The sequence below is a fragment of the Phyllobates terribilis genome, unplaced genomic scaffold (genome assembly GCF_046119375.1).
Source record: "Phyllobates terribilis strain yellow unplaced genomic scaffold, ASM4611937v1 Scaffold_11__3_contigs__length_659146591, whole genome shotgun sequence".
In the NCBI taxonomy this organism is placed as follows: domain Eukaryota; kingdom Metazoa; phylum Chordata; class Amphibia; order Anura; family Dendrobatidae; genus Phyllobates; species Phyllobates terribilis.
In genome coordinates, this window is record NW_027362771.1 from 410,341,321 (window position 1) to 410,361,510 (window position 20,190).

General features: G+C 45.8%; 1 protein-coding gene across 3 annotated transcripts in view; it reads left to right on the forward strand.

The window, feature by feature from the left end:
- SLC12A1 (solute carrier family 12 member 1) overlaps positions 1–20,190 on the forward strand; it is a 183,997-nt gene that overhangs the window by 75,759 nt on the left and 88,048 nt on the right. For all 3 annotated transcript variants that reach the window (XM_073653066.1, XM_073653067.1, XM_073653068.1), the window contains 3 exons: positions 10,354–10,505; positions 14,404–14,511; positions 18,926–19,049. In XM_073653066.1, coding sequence (XP_073509167.1) covers positions 10,354–10,505; positions 14,404–14,511; positions 18,926–19,049 — 384 coding nt within the window. The remainder of the gene's footprint in view (positions 1–10,353; positions 10,506–14,403; positions 14,512–18,925; positions 19,050–20,190) is intronic.

Here is a 20,190-nt window from a genome sequence, read left to right on the forward strand (position 1 = left end):
AGGTGGTAGAAACATGAACAGAACAGGAGACCTGGATACTGTTGCCAACCAATTATTTATTCTGGAAGAGGACTGGCAAATTCATGAGAGATCCAGGCCTTGTTCATTTTGAGAAAAGTAAGCCGGTCAACGTTATCAGAGGATAGTCGCATGCGACGGTCTGTTAGTACACCACCTGCGGCACTAAAGACGCGTTCCGATAATACACTAGCAGCAGGGCAAGCTAGCACCTCCAGTGCATACTGACTAAGCTCTGGCCATGTATCCAGCTTACAGACCCAAAACTTGAAGGGAGAAGAGCCGTCTGGGAGTACACTAAGAGGGCAAGACATGTAGTCTGTCACCATCTGACGGAAACGTTGCCTCCTGCTGACTGGAGCTGTCTGTGATGGTGTAGACATTTGTGGCGGCGGGGACACAAAACTTTGCCACATTTCGGCCATACTGGTCTTGCCTTGTGCTGAGGCGCTGCTTCTGCTCCCTCTTTGTGCAGAGCTTCCTCCACTGCCTCGACGCACTGAGCTGCTTTGTAAAGCACTAGCAGCACTGCTCTCGGTTGGAATGGAGAACATGATGGAATGCACCAGTGCGTCTTGGTACTCCCGCATTTTACACTCCCGGTTCAATGGTGTTATGAGGCTTTGTAAGTTGTCCCGGTAGCGAGGATCTAGGAGGGTGGACACCCAATAATCAGCCGTGTTGAGAATGTGGGCGATGCGGCGGTCGTTTCTGAGGCACTGCAGCATGAAATCAACCATGTGCTGCAGACTGCCAACTGGCCAAGAAACGCTGTCCCCTGCTTGAGGCGTGATCTCTGCCTGCTCTGCATCACCCCACCCTCGCTCTAGATACTGACTACTAGAGCATTGTGTACCTCCCTCCTCTGGACAGATGTCTTCCTCATCCATTGACTCCTCCTCATCCTCCTCACAAAGTGTCCCCTGCCTAGGCCTTTGTGAGGAACCACGTTGCGCAGACTGTAGAGAAGCAGATGGCATTTGTGACTCCTCATCCTCCACCTCTTCCAAAACCTCGTCCCTTAGTGCTTGCAGTGTTTTTTCAAGCAGGCAGATAAGGGGGATAGTCATGCTGACTAGTGCATCATCTGCACTCGCCATCCGCGTGGAATAATCGAAGGCACGCAAAACGTGGCAAATGTCCTTCATAGAGGCTGTAACATACCTGGCGGCGTCCTTGCATAGTGGTCCATCTCCCACTGTGCAGGAGCGCGCGCTTGATCTCCTGTCCAGAATGTCTCTCTGGCTTCCCTCCATGCTGTCTTGTTTGTGTCTGTGTCTGTTTCTGCTGCTTAAGGGCGGCGCCCGATCACTTCCTGCCTTTTGTACCTGCTGTGGGTCACACCCCTTGTGCGTCCTCAGCCTATCGCTGTCTGTCACTTGGTATATAGCTCAGCAGCTCCCTTCTATCCCTGCCTGAGCATATGTGTTTCTTTCAGTGTGTGCTTGCACTCTGAAGTTGCCAGGTCCCGTTCCTGTTTTCCCTGTCCGCCCTTCCTGGAGGCTGTATTTCCAGGCCTGTCTGAACTAAGTCCTGTATGTCTCCTGCCTTGCGGTGTCAGCTCCCGTGTCTGAACTGTGTCCAGTATGTCTCCTGCTTTACGGTATTAGTTCCCGTGTCTGAACTAAGTCCTGTATGTCTCCTGCCTTGCGGTGTCAGCTCCCGTGTCTGAACTGTGTCCTGTATGTCTCCTGCTTTACGGTATTAGTTCCCGTGTCTGAACTAAGTCCTGTATTTCTCCTGCCTTGCGGTGTCAGCTCCCGTGTCTGAACTGTGTCCTGTATCTTGTCTGTCCTGTCTGAACACGCTCCTTGCCTGTTTGTCCCGCCTCTCTGGGGGCAGTATTCCCAGACCCGCTCCTGTATCCCGCTGCAGTGTCGGTCTCCTCCGTACACTCAGTTCCAGTCTGAACTCTCTCCTATCCTTTACCTGTTTTGCCTCTATGCCCGTTCCCTTCCTTTTTCTGCAGAGTCTGAACTCGTACCTAACTCCTGCCTGTTGTCTCTGTACTCCCGTTTGTGAGTTTGTGGTCCACTCGCTACTTCACTGCAAGTACCCTGTGGGTGTCTGGCTCTGCCTTTCCCTTCCTGTCTGTTCAGTGTGAACAGAGCCCTGTCCTCCCTGCTCAGTCTTCTGCACTCTAGTTGTGCTTGCCTATACCCCTCTGCCTGTATTGTTCCTGAATCCCGGTGTGTACTGGGTCCTATCCCGCCTGTGTTCCTACTTGCCAGTGCCTCCCTGTCTGCACTCTAGCTGTGCTTGCCTTTACCCGCCTGCCTGCATACCCGCCTGCCTGCATACCCGCCTGCCTGCATACCCGCCTGCCTGCATACCAGTCTGTTCCTGTATTTCCCTGTGTGGGTCAACAGCCGTGTCCGGGGTCTGTCCTGGAGTAGCACCTGGTCCCTCTGCTCGGTTCCTCCTTGGTGCACTGGCGTCGTATGCCGTCGTGCGACCCTGGTCGGATCGGGTGAATACTTAGTCACGCCCCTCCAGGCATACACTCTCCGGCACGGTCCAGTGGAATCACTACCAATCACATGCACACGCCGCTCTAGCCCGGGCGTGTGCATAACAGCATGCTCAGGCCATGGTTCCCGTTGAGCCCCACGGCCTTCGCTCTCTGAGAAGTTTCCAGCGAAGACTTGCATTAAAATAAATAAATAAATTTTTTTTCCCTTAGCTGAGTTCCAGGCGAATTACGCACCGTCCAGATGGATCTATCAGCTCTCGTTCCTGCGGATCCGCCACGTTACTATGGGGATCCAAGACAGTGTCGTGCATTTGTGGAGCAATGCATGCTACACTTTAAGGCCTACCCTCTTTATTTTCCTTCCGATTGGGCTAAAGTGGCCTTTATTATGTCTTACCTGGCGGGGGATGCCTTGGAATGGATCAACCCCCTATATGAGACACAGGATCCGATCCTCCGGGACCTAATGGCCTTCCTGGTGGCCTTTCTAATGGTCTTCGATGATCCTAACCCGGAGGCTCCTGCTGAAGCTTCACTTCCCAATATCCCGGAGCAGCCCCAATGGGTAATGTGTGTGGGTAGCGTAATAGTTCTCCAGCCCAATGAGACTACTGCCCACCCAGAATCCTCACAGGGTGACTACGCTTTCCGGAATACTTCTTCCAACCTCAAGAGGCAGTCCAGACGTGCTAGACTTAGAGGCAAGCAGTCACGCCTGGGTCTGTCCTCCCTGAGACCTCCTGAACCCTTCGGGGTGCTACCTGGTAACGAAAGGACAGAGACTCTCCTATACTCTGTACCTGATACCTCGCTCGCTTCGTCCAGTGAGTCCAACCTGGTGTACTCCGAAGCAGAGGTTACTCCCGAGTCTCTACACCCCTCCGACCAGGCGGAGGACCTCCAGTTGTGTTTAGAACCCTTCGGGGTGCCACCTGGTGGTGAATGGACAGAGACTTTCCTATACTCGGTACCCGATACCTCGCCTGCTTCCTCCAGTGAGTCCGACCTAGTGTTCTCCGAAGCAGAAGTTACTCCCGAGTCTCTACACCCCTCCGACCAGGCGGAGGACCTCCAGTTGTGTTTAGAACCCTTCGGGGTGCCACCTGGTGGTGAATGGACAGAGACTTTCCTATACTCGGTACCCGATACCTCGCCTGCTTCCTCCAGTGAGTCCGACCTAGTGTTCTCCGAAGCAGAAGTTACTCCCGAGTCTCTACACCCCTCCGACCAGGCGGAGGACCTCCAGTTGTGTTTAGAACCCTTCGGGGTGCCACCTGGTGGTGAATGGACAGAGACTTTCCTATTTCCTGTACCTGATACCTCGCCTGCTTCCTCCAGTGAGTCCGACCTAGTGTTCTCCGAAGCAGAAGTTACTCCCGAGTCTCTACACCCCTCCGACCAGGCGGAGGACCTCCAGTTGTGTTTAGAACCCTTCGGGGTGCCACCTGGTGGTGAATGGACAGAGACTTTCCTATTTCCTGTACCTGATACCTCGCCTGCTTCCTCCAGTGAGTCCGACCTAGTGTACTCTGAAGCAGATGTTTTCTCTGAGCCTCAGTACTCTTCTGACCCGGCGGAGGACCTCCAGTTGTTTCCTGAATCCTCCGGGGTACCACCAGATAACAAAGAGACAGTGACTTTTCCTCATTATGTACCTGATAACCCGTCTATTTCTTCCTGTGAGCTTGACAAGATGTACCTCGAAGCAGAGATTACCCTCAAGTCTCTGTCCCCCTCCAACCCAGTGAACGACTGGTCCTCGAATTCCCTGCGGAAGATTCTGGCAGGCCTGAAGAAGAGGGGGCGTAAGGGGGGAGGTACTGTAACATACCTGGCGGCGTCCTTGCATAGTGGTCCATCTCCCACTGTGCAGGAGCGCGCGCTTGATCTCCTGTCCAGAATGTCTCTCTGGCTTCCCTCCATGCTGTCTTGTTTGTGTCTGTGTCTGTTTCTGCTGCTTAAGGGCGGCGCCCGATCACTTCCTGCCTTTTGTACCTGCTGTGGGTCACACCCCTTGTGCGTCCTCAGCCTATCGCTGTCTGTCACTTGGTATATAGCTCAGCAGCTCCCTTCTATCCCTGCCTGAGCATATGTGTTTCTTTCAGTGTGTGCTTGCACTCTGAAGTTGCCAGGTCCCGTTCCTGTTTTCCCTGTCCGCCCTTCCTGGAGGCTGTATTTCCAGGCCTGTCTGAACTAAGTCCTGTATGTCTCCTGCCTTGCGGTGTCAGCTCCCGTGTCTGAACTGTGTCCAGTATGTCTCCTGCTTTACGGTATTAGTTCCCGTGTCTGAACTAAGTCCTGTATGTCTCCTGCCTTGCGGTGTCAGCTCCCGTGTCTGAACTGTGTCCTGTATGTCTCCTGCTTTACGGTATTAGTTCCCGTGTCTGAACTAAGTCCTGTATTTCTCCTGCCTTGCGGTGTCAGCTCCCGTGTCTGAACTGTGTCCTGTATCTTGTCTGTCCTGTCTGAACACGCTCCTTGCCTGTTTGTCCCGCCTCTCTGGGGGCAGTATTCCCAGACCCGCTCCTGTATCCCGCTGCAGTGTCGGTCTCCTCCGTACACTCAGTTCCAGTCTGAACTCTCTCCTATCCTTTACCTGTTTTGCCTCTATGCCCGTTCCCTTCCTTTTTCTGCAGAGTCTGAACTCGTACCTAACTCCTGCCTGTTGTCTCTGTACTCCCGTTTGTGAGTTTGTGGTCCACTCGCTACTTCACTGCAAGTACCCTGTGGGTGTCTGGCTCTGCCTTTCCCTTCCTGTCTGTTCAGTGTGAACAGAGCCCTGTCCTCCCTGCTCAGTCTTCTGCACTCTAGTTGTGCTTGCCTATACCCCTCTGCCTGTATTGTTCCTGAATCCCGGTGTGTACTGGGTCCTATCCCGCCTGTGTTCCTACTTGCCAGTGCCTCCCTGTCTGCACTCTAGCTGTGCTTGCCTTTACCCGCCTGCCTGCATACCCGCCTGCCTGCATACCCGCCTGCCTGCATACCCGCCTGCCTGCATACCAGTCTGTTCCTGTATTTCCCTGTGTGGGTCAACAGCCGTGTCCGGGGTCTGTCCTGGAGTAGCACCTGGTCCCTCTGCTCGGTTCCTCCTTGGTGCACTGGCGTCGTATGCCGTCGTGCGACCCTGGTCGGATCGGGTGAATACTTAGTCACGCCCCTCCAGGCATTCACTCTCCGGCACGGTCCAGTGGAATCACTACCAATCACATGCACACGCCGCTCTAGCCCGGGCGTGTGCATAACAGAGGCCCACTCAGTGGTGGTGAAGTGTGAACGGCGCGCACTGCGACTTGTTTGCGCCTGCTGCAGCTGGTACTCCATTACTGCTGCCTGCTGCTCACACAACCTCTCCAACATATGTAACGTTGAATTCCACCTGGTGGGTAGGTCACATATGATGCGATGTTCCGGAAGACATAATCGGCGCTGCAGAGCTGCAATGCGTGATCTTGCATTGCTGGAACGCCGCAAGTGAGCGCACTCTATGCGGACCTTGTGAAGCAGTGCATCAAGATCCGGATAGTCCCTCAAAAAACTCTGCACGACCAAGTTGAGCACATGTGCCAGACATGGGATGTGAGTGAGGTTGCCTAGGCCCAGAGCTGCCACCAGATTTCGGCCATTGTCACACACTACCATGCCTGGCTGGAGATTCGCTGGCACAAACCACACGTCACTCTGCTGCTTGATGGCATTCCAGAGCTCCTGCGCTGTGTGGCTTCGATTCCCCAAAGAAATTAATTTTAATACGGCCTGTTGACGTTTGGCCACGGCTGTGCTCATATCGGTCATCATAACAGGTAACCGTTCACGGGTCGATGTGGAGGTAGACCGTGACGGCTCCTGCAGCGCTGATTCAGAGGAACTGGAGTATGAGGAGGAGTCAATGTGTACAGACTGGATTCCTGCAATCCTTGGAGTTGGCAGAACACGTACAGCGCCACTCTCAAGATCTGTACCCGGCTCCACAACATTTACCCAATGGGCAGTGAGGGAAAGGTATCGTCCCTGTCCATGCTTACTGGTCCACGCATCAGTGGTCAGGTGGACCTTGCTACTGACGGCGTTTTGTAGCGCATGTTTAATTTTTCCCTCCACATGATGTTGCAGGGCAGGGACGGCTTGCCTGCTGAAATAAAAGCGGCTGGGCACGTTGTATTGTGGGACTGCCAATGCCATAAAGTTACGGAATGTGTCAGTCTCCACCAGCCTGAATGATAGCATTTCAAGGGCCAGTAGTTTAGCAATGCCAGCATTCAGAGCCTGTGCTCGGGGGTGGTTTGCCGAGTATGGGCGCCTTTTCTCCCATGCCTGTGCTAACGATGGCTGTAGACTGGCCTGGGAGTGTGAGGATGACTGGGAAAGTGGTGCTGTGGGTGGAATTACACTGTGTCTCTGTACAACAGTGCCAGAGATTCTTCCATGGCGATCCTGTGAGGAAGCCGAACCAGCTGTGTGTGAGCTGGAGGAAGAGGCTACAACACGAGCTGAAGAGGTGGTAGGTGGCGCTGTAGGTTGGCCTAGGTCTTCAGTGTGTTTGTGTAACTCCACCACGTGCTTGGTCCGCACATGTTTCCACATATTTGTGGTATTGAGGTTGCTGACACTTTTCCCTCTTTTCACCTTCTGATTACACAGCTTGCATTTGACAAAGCAAATGTCATCTGCAACTGTGTCAAAAAAGGACCAGGCACTGCAAGTCTTGGGAGCGCCCGCTTTGGATTTTGGAAGAGCCATGCTCCTAATGGGTGCCGAAGTGGAGGCTACAGGCAACCAAGTCTGCCCCCTCCCTCTCCCTCCTTTTTGGGCCGTTCGGGGAATCTCTTCCTCAGAGCTGCTCCCACCACCTTCCTGTCCCTCACGCCATGATGGGTCAAGGACCTCATCATCTACACCACCCTCTTCAAACAACTGCTTCTCCTGGGTAGTCTCGACAGCACAGTACGCACCAGAAAGTGGCACCTGAGTCTCATCATCAGATGCGTACTGAGGTGTGCTGCTGACCATAGGCACTGGCCCACCCGCCTCTTCAGATTCAGAGAGACAAAACGGTTGCGCATCACTGCATACTACCTCTTCTTCAAATTCTCGAATTCTGCTTGGCTGGCCCCCTCTTTCCAAGCCAAGAGATTCAGAGAACAGAAGTAGAGATGGCTCCTGTCCAGGGCTCTCTGACTGCCTGGGCAATTTGGCAGGTGGTGAAGAGACAGATGGGTGCTCTTCAGTGCTCAGGACCTGAGAGGATCTGGAACTAATTGAAGTCGATGCGTTAGCTGCCATCCATCCGACAACGGCTTCAATTTGGTCCTCGCGCAGCAGTGGGGTACGGCTAGCTCCTACAAAGCTGCGCATAAAGGACTGTTCCCTGGTAAAACTGGGGGATGCTGAGTCACTGGTGCCCGCAGCAGGCACAGAATCCCCACGTCCTCTCCCTGCAGGCACAGAATCCTCACGTCCTCTCCCTGCAGAAACTCCACGCCCACGCCCACGACCACATGCCTTACTCCCTGCCTTCTTCATCTTGGTAGACTGATAAAGATAGGCAGAAAAGTACTAAGGGCTTAGTGTGCTTATTCCTGAACAGCTGCTAACAGGTATAAGAAACACTAATTTTATAAAGTGTGGACTAGACTTTAATATGAGCTAATGTGGCCTACACAACTGTAAAGTGGAGTGTTTGGTGAACTTTATTTAGGTTTTTTTTGTCACAAAAAGACACTGGATGTGCCTAAAGATGTAATAACGATAGTATCACAAACTTTTTGTAGCTATTACAATGTAGGAAGGTAACCTACAATGCAATAGATGAGGCTGCAAAAAATAGGCTAATACTAATCTGGCTGGGGCTGCAGGGCCCAATGCTGCAGAAAGGCTCCTCTATCTACTCCTATATAGTGTGTTTGGAATCAATTTAGCTGAATATGGATGGAACCACCACACTAATAGGAGATATCAGGAAAAATTATGAATTGGCAATAAAGGACAATGTATGAGGCAGTGACACACACTGAGTGCACTACAACCAGACGGGGTTGAAGCACACACTACAGGGTGAGCTGCACTCACACACCAGACCTTGCAGACAGCGGTGAACAGTACAGATGCAGAGCACTGTGCACTAGTGCTGCAAGACGGAAAAAAAATTCTCTATCTACTCCTATATAGTGTGTTTGGAACCAATTTAGCTGAATACAGATGGAACCACCACACTAATAGGAGATATCAGGAAAAATTATGAATTGGCAATAAAGGACAATGTATGAGGCAGTGACACACACTGAGTGCACTACAACCAGACGGGGTTGAAGCACACACTACAGGGTGAGCTGCACTCACACACCAGACCTTGCAGACAGCGGTGAACAGTACAGATGCAGAGCACTGTGCACTAGTGCTGCAAGACGGAAAAAAATTTCTCTATCTACTCCTATATAGTGTGTTTGGAACCAATTTAGCTGAATACAGATGGAACCACCACACTAATAGGAGATATCAGGAAAAATTATGAATTGGCAATAAAGGACAATGTATGAGGCAGTGACACACACTGAGTGCACTACAACCAGACGGGGTTGAAGCACACACTACAGGGTGAGCTGCACTCACACACCAGACCTTGCAGACAGCGGTGAACAGTACAGATGCAGAGCACTGTGCACTAGTGCTGCAAGACGGAAAAAAATTTCTCTATCTACTCCTATATAGTGTGTTTGGAACCAATTTAGCTGAATACAGATGGAACCACCACACTAATAGGAGATATCAGGAAAAATTATGAATTGGCAAAAAAGGACAATGTATGAGGCAGTGACACACACTGAGTGCACTACAACCAGACTTGGCTGAAGCACACACTACAGGGTGAGCTGCACTCACACACACAGACCTTGCAGATAGCGGTGAACAGCACAGGGAACTGTGCACTAGCACTGCAAGGCACAGTGATTTAGAAAGTAGCTTGGGTAAAGCAGTATAGAGCAAATAGGTAGCTAAAACTGTCCCTCAGAACAACAGCGTCCTATCCCTAACTGAATTCACAGCAGAGTGAGCTCAAAATGGCGGCGGTGGCTTTTATAGTGCATCATGACATCATTTCAGCAGCCAATCACAGCCATGCCATTAGTTAAGATGCCTACATGCCTAACAGGATGTGCCCACACTTCTTAGGATCCTCATTGGCTGAATAAAATGAAAATGTCTCATTGCATTATGGGAACTTCCGATTCCGGTATACGATATTGCAATAGTATCGGAATTAAGTATCGGAATTCCGATACCGCGAATATCGGCCGATACCCGATATTTCAGTATCGGAATGCTCAACACTAAGTACCACCAAACCAATTGTTTTTAATTTCCCTAAAACACTTGTTCTTCAATTCTTTGGACCTTATGTTCGGTGTTTTCCTTCTTGTTGTTCTTTGCCCTTATCCGAATGGTCTGCCATTTATTCGTCCAAATAGGAATCATATGTTTCTACGGATCCACATTGACTATTAGGTCATCCTGATTTTATTTATATATATGATTTGCTGTGCTCAGTGTGTGTTTTTTCTATGATCTCATCCATGTATGTTTGACTTGGCAACGCTGCGGCGTTTAAGAGATAATCATACTTTAATAACCGCCATGGTCCGAACTGCGTTGTAGACTAGTTGGACACGCGGGTCCCTGGTGGCTTCTCCCCTCCCGCTGACCTGGAGTGACAGGTCTCCGCCTACGTGCGCACATAGGCACATTTTGTATTGCACCTTTAGTAATTTTACTCTCTTGCTTCTCATTTTTCCTTGGCATTTATGAAGCACAATCACATTACATTTGTATGTAAAAAATAATAAAGCCGTGTTTGTTTTACTCTACAGCTGCATCTGTAGTTCGTGATGCCACTGGAAACATTAATGACACCATCACTTCTACCATAAACTGTAATGGATCTGCTGCCTGCGGCTTCGGTTATGATTTCTCCATATGTGAATATCAGAAATGTAACTATGGACTGATGAATAACTTTCAAGTGAGTATTGATCATTGGCTCTTGGGACAGCAGCGCACATTGCATTAGGCATAAAACATAATGGGGCATTTTATAGCCTATTTGCATTATTGCTGATAATTTTCTATTTAGCTTCTCAACGGTCAATAGAATTCATAATGGCAAAACAGTATACATTAATTCCTTCAATAGCCAACTCTTTTTCATTCTGATGTTAATGGCTTCTTCACCATAAAAAGCGCATCACATACTGATAAGATTATGATACTTGTTCACAGATCATATATCCGTGTAATGAGCTAACATACAGTATGCGCCTCCATCCTTCTGTCACCTGGGTAATTACTATCAATCCATCCACCAGGCTGACCATCCATAGTGATTGCAGTTTATGTGTTCTTCTGATTTCTTGAAGGGAAGTATAAACTAAAGTTTTCACAGTTGTTCCAGAGATGCAGAATCTCTATGTATTCCAGCACATAAAGTCCTTGTGCCTCTGAAATATGACATGCAATAAAACATGGCAAATTCATACAGAAGACTTCAGAGGTAAAGTATTAAAGGAAATCTGTCAGCAGGTGTTTGATATGTAATCCGACAGCAGCATGGTGTAGGGACAGAGACCCTGATTCCAATGATGCATCACGTAGTTGTAACAGAATCACAGTTTTATCTGCTGCAGATTTAGCAGAGCTGGGAATGCTGAGCCCTGTATAACCCCACCACTTATTGGCAGCTCTCTGTGTACACTGTGTAGTGACAGAAAGCTGCTAATCAGTGCTGGAAGCGTGGTTGGACGAGGAGGCACGAGGCAGCTAGTCCTGTAGTGATAATCTCCTCCTGATAAAACACTGATTGTATTGACACAGCAAAAGACCGCTCAGTAAGGGACACATCCCTGGAATCAGGGTCTCAGCTCCTACACCATGTTGCTCTCAGGACACATAGGAAAAACCTTCTGGCAGATAGTATTAAAAGCAATTGTCCATGCCCATACATTATCTTACAAACAGTGTACAATGCTCTAAAATAATAAAAGGCTTAATACCTTGATGATCACATGCGGCTCCTCAGTTACTCTGCCACTGGTCTCTGATCACTCAGCTGCAGCAATGATGTAACACAAGCAATGGGACACAACCTGTGATCATGGAAGCCAATCACTGACTGTAGGGGTGACATGTTGACATCACTGAGGTCACCACTGAGACCACTAATGGTCGTGTTGATTTATTAATGCTGGAGCGAGGTGAACAGACACTCGGGGGACTGTGGAAGCATCAGCACAGAAGCAGCCTGGCATTGGTACAATGAGTATCAGTATTAGTTACTTTAGACCATTTTAAGCTGCTTTTATTTGCGGTTAGACAACCACCTTTAACCCAAAAATGTTTGTTGGTGCCGTATTTCTGATCTAGGCTGCACAAATCTCTAATACGGCCATGTACTCGAGTAATAATGTGACTACTAAGACTGCTCAGGTCAGGTATATCATTACAATTTCCAGATTAGCTGTATTTCCCAACTGGTAGAAAGTTGTTCGACATTTTACAAATGTTTTCCGTCAGATTTAGGCAAGATCTCTATAAAAGATTTGGAATGCTGTGGAAATGAAGATCGCCATCATGCCCTCCTATCCACGCTGTTCATGATGTCTCATCTCAGACATGTATGGCATATCTGTCCTCTAGGTCATTCTAAATCCCTGAGATGTGATCTCATTCTTATCCTATCAGACATGTATGGAATATCCTGGACAGCCAATCTCTCTACCCATAATACTTTTTGTTTTATAAAATAAAATAACAGAAGTAGACACGTTTACGCTGAACTTTTCATCAGTTAAGTCCAATTAGGTCTTCTACACATAGCTGTGCAATAAAAAGCCATAATACAGTACAGTCATGGCCAAAAGTTATGAGAATGACACCAAAATTATATTTTCACATGATCTGCTGGCCTCTGGTTTTTATTAGTGTTGGTCTGATGTTTATATTACCTACAGAAATATAATTGCAATCATATTATGAGTACCATTAGATTATATTGACAGTTAGAATGAGTTAATGCAGCAAGTCAATATTTGCAGTTTTGCCCCTTCTTCTTCAAGACCTCTGTAATTCTCCCTGGCATGCTCTCAATCAACTTTTGGACCAAATCCTGACTGATAGCAGTCCATTGTTGCATAATCAATGCTTGCATGTTGCCAGAATTTGTTGGTTTTTGTTTGTCCACCCGTTTCTTGATGATTGACCACAAGTTCTCAATGGGATTAAGATCTGGGGAGTTTCCAGGCCATGGACCAAAAATCTCTATGTTTTGTTCCATGAGCCATTTATTTATCACCTTTGCTTTATGGCAAGTTGCTCCATCATGCTGGAAAAGGCATTGTTGGGCGCCAAACTGCTCTTGGACGGTTGGGAGAAGTTGCTCTTGGAGGACATTCTGGTACCATTCTTTATTCATGGCTGTGTTTTTAGGCAAGACTGTGAGTGAGCCGATTCCCTTGGCTGAGAAGCAACCCCACACATGAATGGTTTCAGGATGCTTTACAGTTGGCATGAGACAAGACTGGTGGTAGCGCTCACCTCTTCTTCTCCGAATAAGCTGTTTTCCAGATGTCCCAAACAATCGAAAAGGGGATTCATCAGAGAAAATGACTTTGCCCCAGTCCTCAGCAGTCCACTCCCTGTACCTTTTGCAGAATATCAGTCGGTCCCTGATGTTTTTTCTGGAGAGAAGTGGCTTCTTTGCTGCCCTCCTTGAAACCAGCCCTTGCTCAAAGAGTCTCCGCCTCACAGTGCGTGCAGAAGCACTCACACCAGCCTGCTGCCATTCCTGAGCAAGCTCTGCACTGCTGGTAGTCCGATCCCGCAGCTGAAACAGTTTAAAGATACGGTCCTGGCGCTGGCTGGTCTTTTTTGGGCGCCCAGGAGCCTTTTTGACAACAATGGAAGCTCTCTCCGTGAAGTTCTTGATGATACGATAGATTGTTGACTGAGGTGCAATCTTTGTAGCTGCAATACTCTTCCCTGTTAGGCCATTTTTGTGCAGTGCAATGATGGCTGCATGTGTTTCTTTAGAGATAACCATGGTTAACTGAAGAGAAACAATGATACCAAGAACCAGCCTCCTTTTAAAGATCCAGTGATGTCATTCTTACTTAATCATGACTGATTGATCGCCAGCCCTGTCCTCATCAACACCCACACCTGTGTTAATGGATCAATCACTAAAACGATGTTAGCTGCTCCTTTTAAGGCAGGACTACAATGATGTTGAAATGTGTTTTGGGGGTTAAAGTTCATTTTCTGGGCAAATATTGACTTTGCAAGTACAGTAATTGCTGTTAAGCTGATCACTCTTTGACATTCAGGAGTATATGCAAATTGCCATTACAAAAAATGAAGCAGTAAACTTTGGAAAAATTACTATTTGTCTCATTCTCAATACTTTTGGCCATGACTGTAGAGCTGCCATTGAAATGCACAAGACCTACTGTCTACTGTGCCCAATGGGTGCATAGAGTTTCTTTTCTCTGTGGATTTATGTGTAAATTTTATAGTAATTAATTATTGCATGCTGTTTCTGATTTTTTCTGCATAGGGCTTTGCTTTTAGGGTAGAATAGTTCAGTCTCTCTGGAATCTAATGAAGCCTGTGTTGAATGGGGTCTTAGTCCAGTACTAATTGCAGAATCATACAGTATAAAGTCCCCGGCAGTGTAAGAGTTAACTCTTTAATTATGAAACAAGAAGAGAACAAAAAATGTCAAATGTAATTGTTCTGTGACCTTTTCAGGTAGATCTATTATACTCTGTGTTCCAGGCAGGATTCTTTTCTCCTCATACGTGACATTTTATAGTGACATGGCATTGTCACATCACACAACTTACAGGATTGTTTTTCATTTATTGTAGGTGATGAGTATGGTGTCAGGATTTGGCCCCCTGATCGTTGCCGGGATTTTCTCAGCCACCCTGTCTTCGGCTCTGGCATCACTTGTCAGTGCACCCAAAGTATTTCAGGTACAGCAAATGTGCCTTTATTTTATTATGTTCTAAATATTATTATTATTGTTATTCTGTTATACACACGTTACAAAAATATATACTGTATATACCACCAACAGTTGACCAGGTCACTAGTCTGGATAATCTGTCCCTAGATTCCTCTGATGTTGTAGCAGGGTTGTCAACCATACAGAAATATCTCTGTGAAAACATTTTTCAACTTTTCATAAAAAAATGATGCATCTATGACATTTTAGATTACTATAATTGTAATTGTCAACATTTTACAGTTCATAGGGAATACTGCTATTGTCATAAATCAAAATTATGGGCTTTTGACATGTATCATTTATATACAGGGCGGGCCATTTATATGGATACACCTAAATTAAATGGGTTGGTGATATCAACTTCCTGTTTGTGGCACATTAGTATATGGGAGGGGGAAAACTGTTCCAGATGGGTGGTGGCCATGGTGGCCATTTTGAAGTCGGCCATTTTGGATCCAACTTTATTTCTTTCAATGGGAAGAGGGTCATGTGACAGATCAAACTTATTGAGAATTTCATAAGAAAAACAATGGTGTGCTTGGTTTTAACGTAACTTTATTCTTTCATGAGTTTTTTACAAGTTTATGACCACTTATAAAATGTGTTCAAAGTGCTGCCCATTGTGTTGGATTGTCAATGCAACCCTCTTCTCCCACTCTTGACACACTGATAGCAACACCGCAGAAGAAATGCTAGCACAGGCTTCCAGTATCCATTGTTTCAGATGCCGCACATATCGTATCTTGATGGTATGGTGTGGTATATGGGGTACAAAGATAGTGGGGCCATTCTTCATCAATGGAAACCTCAATGCCACTGGATATCTGAAATTGCTACATGATGATGTGTTGCCCTCTTTATGCACTGAAGATGGCACGTTCCCTGAGTTTTTCCAACAAGATGGTGCACCACCACATTATGGGTGTCAGGTCCGAGCATTCCTACATGAACAGTTTCCTGGAAAGTGGATTGGTCGTCGTGGGCCAGTTGAATGGCCACCAAGGTCTCCCGATCTGACCTCCTTAGACTTTTATCTTTGGGGTTATCTGAAGGCAATTGTCTATGCTATGACGTTACGAAATGTGCAGCATCTGAAACAACGGATACTGGAAGTCTGTGCTAGCATTTCTTCTGCGGTGTTGCTATCAGTGTGTCAAGAGTGGGAGAAGAGGGTTGCATTGACAATCCAACACAATGGGCAGCACTTTGAACACATTTTATAAGTGGTCATAAACTTGTAAAAAAACTCATGAAAGAATAAAGTTACATTAAAACCAAGCACACCATTGTTTTTCTTATGAAATTCTCAATAAGTTTGATGTGTCACATGACCCTCTTCCCATTGAAAAAAATAAAGTTGGATCCAAAATGGCCAACTTCAAAATGGCCGCCATGGTCACCACCCATCTGGAAAAGTTTCCCCCCTCCCATATACTAATGTGCCACAAACAGGAAGTTGATATCACCAACCCATCCCATTTAATTCAGGTGTATCCATATAAATGGCCCACCCTGTTTAACAATCCTAACATTTTTTTATGGCTTTCTGTTGTGCCCATAAAAAATGTTGATGCCTGTGATTTTTTTTTGGATAAGTTGTCCAGAAAAAAATTAGAATCAAGTTGTCAACCATGTTCTGCAGATATAAAAACCATGGAGTGCTCCACTGCAACTATTCTGTTCTCTTTCCGCTATTCCAGAGTTTGTCCTACTCCTAGAGTGAAATATTCACAAATGTACCATAATAACTGACAATAAACGTAGAGGTATACTTTATATAACAAATATTCTCACTGTCTGTGTGCATATCTATAGTATATCCATATACTATATCTATACAGTCTAGAGTTAAGCAAAACAAATTGTAGGAGCTTGGTCCAACAATGGCCACAGAAATAGCCAGCATTTCCTGGACCAGAACACTGCAATCCCCCTTCTTTCTGCTACCATACCTTGTGCCTCTTGCGATTTGTAGGCCTGGTGCAATGTAATCTTGCAGCATAAGGCATACATGACCAGAAGAAACACCTGGAATGCCATTTGGTAGGAGATGGGTTGCAGGGCTCTGGTCCAATGGCCATGGACTACTGACATGGTAACTGAATTTATTCAGTATCAAGTATGAGCACCATGATAAGAAATACATGTACTCACATGGCTTTGCATGCCATCAATGACGTTATTAATGGTTGTCTGAGGAATGTTGTGCCACACTGAATGCAGTTGGGCACACAAATCATCAACATCCGCTGCTGGCAGCTCACTTTGCAATTGCTGAACAATGACATCTCAAATTTGCTCAATGGCAGACAAGTTTGGAGACCCTGCTGGCCATGGTAGCATGTTTAGGCCATGCAGGCTGCTCACAGCAGCACGAGTAACATGTGTCTTGATGTTGTTGTGTTGAAAAATGTCTCCTGGGACACTTTGCAGAAATGTCCGCACCATTGGTTCCACGATTGATGCACTCTGTACTGCAAATTAAATTATATGTCACTTACCAAGCCTAAAGAGTCAAACAGTGCCTGCATAAACCATCAGACTGCATATGGATGACATTGGGATACAAGCCAAATATCCAGCTACAGGTGTTCCACTGACTTCACACCACCGCTCTCAAAGGTTATCATGGTGCAGAGGAAGATGGCAATGGAAGCAGGAATGGAGGTCTATCCTCTTCAGCGAAGAGCCCTGTTATTATCTTTGACACAAAGATAGCTGTAGATTGATCTGGAGATCACGTTGGCAACATCATGAAGAGGACTTCACAAAGGAATATCACCCCGGTACTACTCCTCGGATTATGGTGTAAGGTGGCATAATGTACAGTAGCCGGACCCCTCTAGTCTTCATTCCAGATACACTAACAGGTCGGCGTTGCATTGATTTGGTTGTCGAACCAGTATTTCGGCCATTTCTTCAAAATGTCACAAGAACTGTTTTTCAGCCCAACACCAGGCCATATGTTGCTTGAACTACAGAAATTAACTTGCATGGCCTAAATGTGCTACCATGACCTGTAGCATATCCTGACTTGTCTCTCATCAAGCACATTTGGGACATTATTTGTCGGCAATTGCAAGAGGAACTGCTGGCAGAAGATCTTGATGATTTGTGTGCCCAAGAGCATTGAGCATAGCTGAACAATCCTCAGGCAACTAGCAACCATAATTTCTCTGATAGCATGGCAAGACATATGAGTGCGTGTATCTCTGCACGTGGTGCTCAGACTTGGTACTGAATAAATTCATATGTTAATGATATGCAATGATGAAAATATGGAACTAAGCTTTCAAAACATGTCCATTGGTTGTGCGATTTATATAATTTCAGGACTTATTTACAGTATACATGGATGTGTGTGTGTGTATATATATATATATATATATATATATATATATGTGTGTATATATATATATATATATATATATATATATATATATATATATATATATATAGTATGTGTGTGTGTGTGTATATATAAATATGTACTATAGAGGCGTCTTTATCAGCCATTCATGTATAAGACAATGTTCTAGACATATAAACCGACTTAAAATGTACATACAGGATGATGACTAAAATAAGATGCTAACATAAAATGTACAACTCTCTACCCTCTCATTATTGGCTGCCGCTGCTCAGTCTTCACTTCTGGACTTGAGACATTTCAGATTTTCTTGCAGTTTTGTGCCAGAAACTACTGTATATAACACTTTAAAATTTTATCACTGATTTACTTATTTACTTGCAAAAGAAGCATTTCTTTACTGCAAATAGTAATAGTAACTGGACCCTTTCACAAACTGAGTCTAATATATAAAACACATTATATATGTATGTCTGAACTGGGAGACATAAAGAAAAGTACAATTGGAGGTCATTGCCAGAATACATTTCATTTACTCTATAGGATTTGTACATTATTATTTCATTTCACACAGTCATTAAAGACAATCTGTCGGCCAGTAATTAGCATCTGCACCGATGCAAGCATTTACTAGTTTCCATGTAGACGCAGAACATTTGACCTTAATGTTCAGGAATGGGGCATTCAGGTGATGGGTTAATAGCATGTAATATTAGTTCTTATGCCTGAAAGAGCCACTTGTTGCACAATCAACAGCACTAAAGTCCTTTGAAATTATACGAGATGTTAACAATTTTATACTCGTGTCCTCCAAAGGGTCAGGCTTAATGATTATCTGGTTAAATAAGGTATGGCTGTACCCATAAAATTTAATGCCACCTATGATGGCAGCTTTTTGTGATCAGTACAAGACAGTGAATCATCCCAGTGATGACGGGTCATGTAGTGGATTGGAACATTTTTATTACACTGAAATAAGTTAAGTGAGCGTATATTGATTTCCCTACAGGCACTCTGCAAGGATAACATTTACAAAGCACTTCACTTTTTCGCTAAAGGACATGGAAAAAACAACGAACCAATCAGAGGATACGTTCTTACATTTCTCATCGCAATGGCCTTTATCCTGATCGGTTAGTAATTTTTGCCTTTTATGTCATTCTATATATTGTAACCATTTTGGAACACACAGGACAATAAATCCATCAGCGAGAAATCTTTCTTTTACGCTTAACTTTTGTTTTACACTGTGTTCCAAATTATTATGCAAATAATATTTTCTCAGATTTTCCCAAATTACCTATATGAATTGCAGTCATTGTAATTTTCCAGTCAAATAACTATTAGAGTACAATTGAAAGGTTTATGTACAAACTGCCTATGATAACAGTATATTTTTAAAAAAATAAAAAACTTAAACTGCACTCAAAATGCATGTTCCAAATTATTATGCACAGCAGAGTTTTCAACCTTTTCATTTTAATAAAGAACAAAAAAATGGTAATTTTTGAAATTATAAGCATTAGCAGGTTATTACAAACTGAAATCAAACAGTTTTCAACTCAAAACTTTATTCTAGGTGATGTTACATTTGCACATAGGACCGCTTGTTCGAAAGGAGCTTCTGAACTCTCTCGTCCATTGAATTTGTCAGATTTTGGATGGTTTCTGCTTCAATTGTTTTGCATGAGAACAGAATACCCTCACAGAGCTGTTGCTTAGATGTGAACTGCCTCCCGCCATCATAGACACTCCTTTTTATGATGCTCCAGAGGTTCTCTATGGGTTTGAGGTCAGGGGAGCATGGGGGCCACACCATAAGTTTGTCCCCTTTTATGCCCATAGCAGCCAGAGATGCAGATGTGTTATGTGCAGCATGAGACGGGGCATTATCATGCATGAAATGATCTCGATGGTCCAGATGGATGGAGTGGAGGATCGCTGGTTGATGGACACCCCATGCAAACACGGCTACGGCGCTAACAAGGAGGAGGTAGAGTAATGTTTTGGGCTGGAATCATGGGGAGAGAGATTGTCGACCCTTTTAGGATCCCTGAAGGGGTAAAGATGAACTCCATAATGTATGCTGAGTTTCTCAAACAGCACTTCCTTCCATGGTTCAAGAAGAAGAACCGTGCATTCCGCAGCAAGATCATTTTCATGCATGATAATGCCCCATCTCATGCTGCACATAACACATCTGCATCTCTGGCTGCTATGGGCATAAAAGGGGACAAACTTATGGTGTGGCACCCATGCTCCCCTGACCTCAAC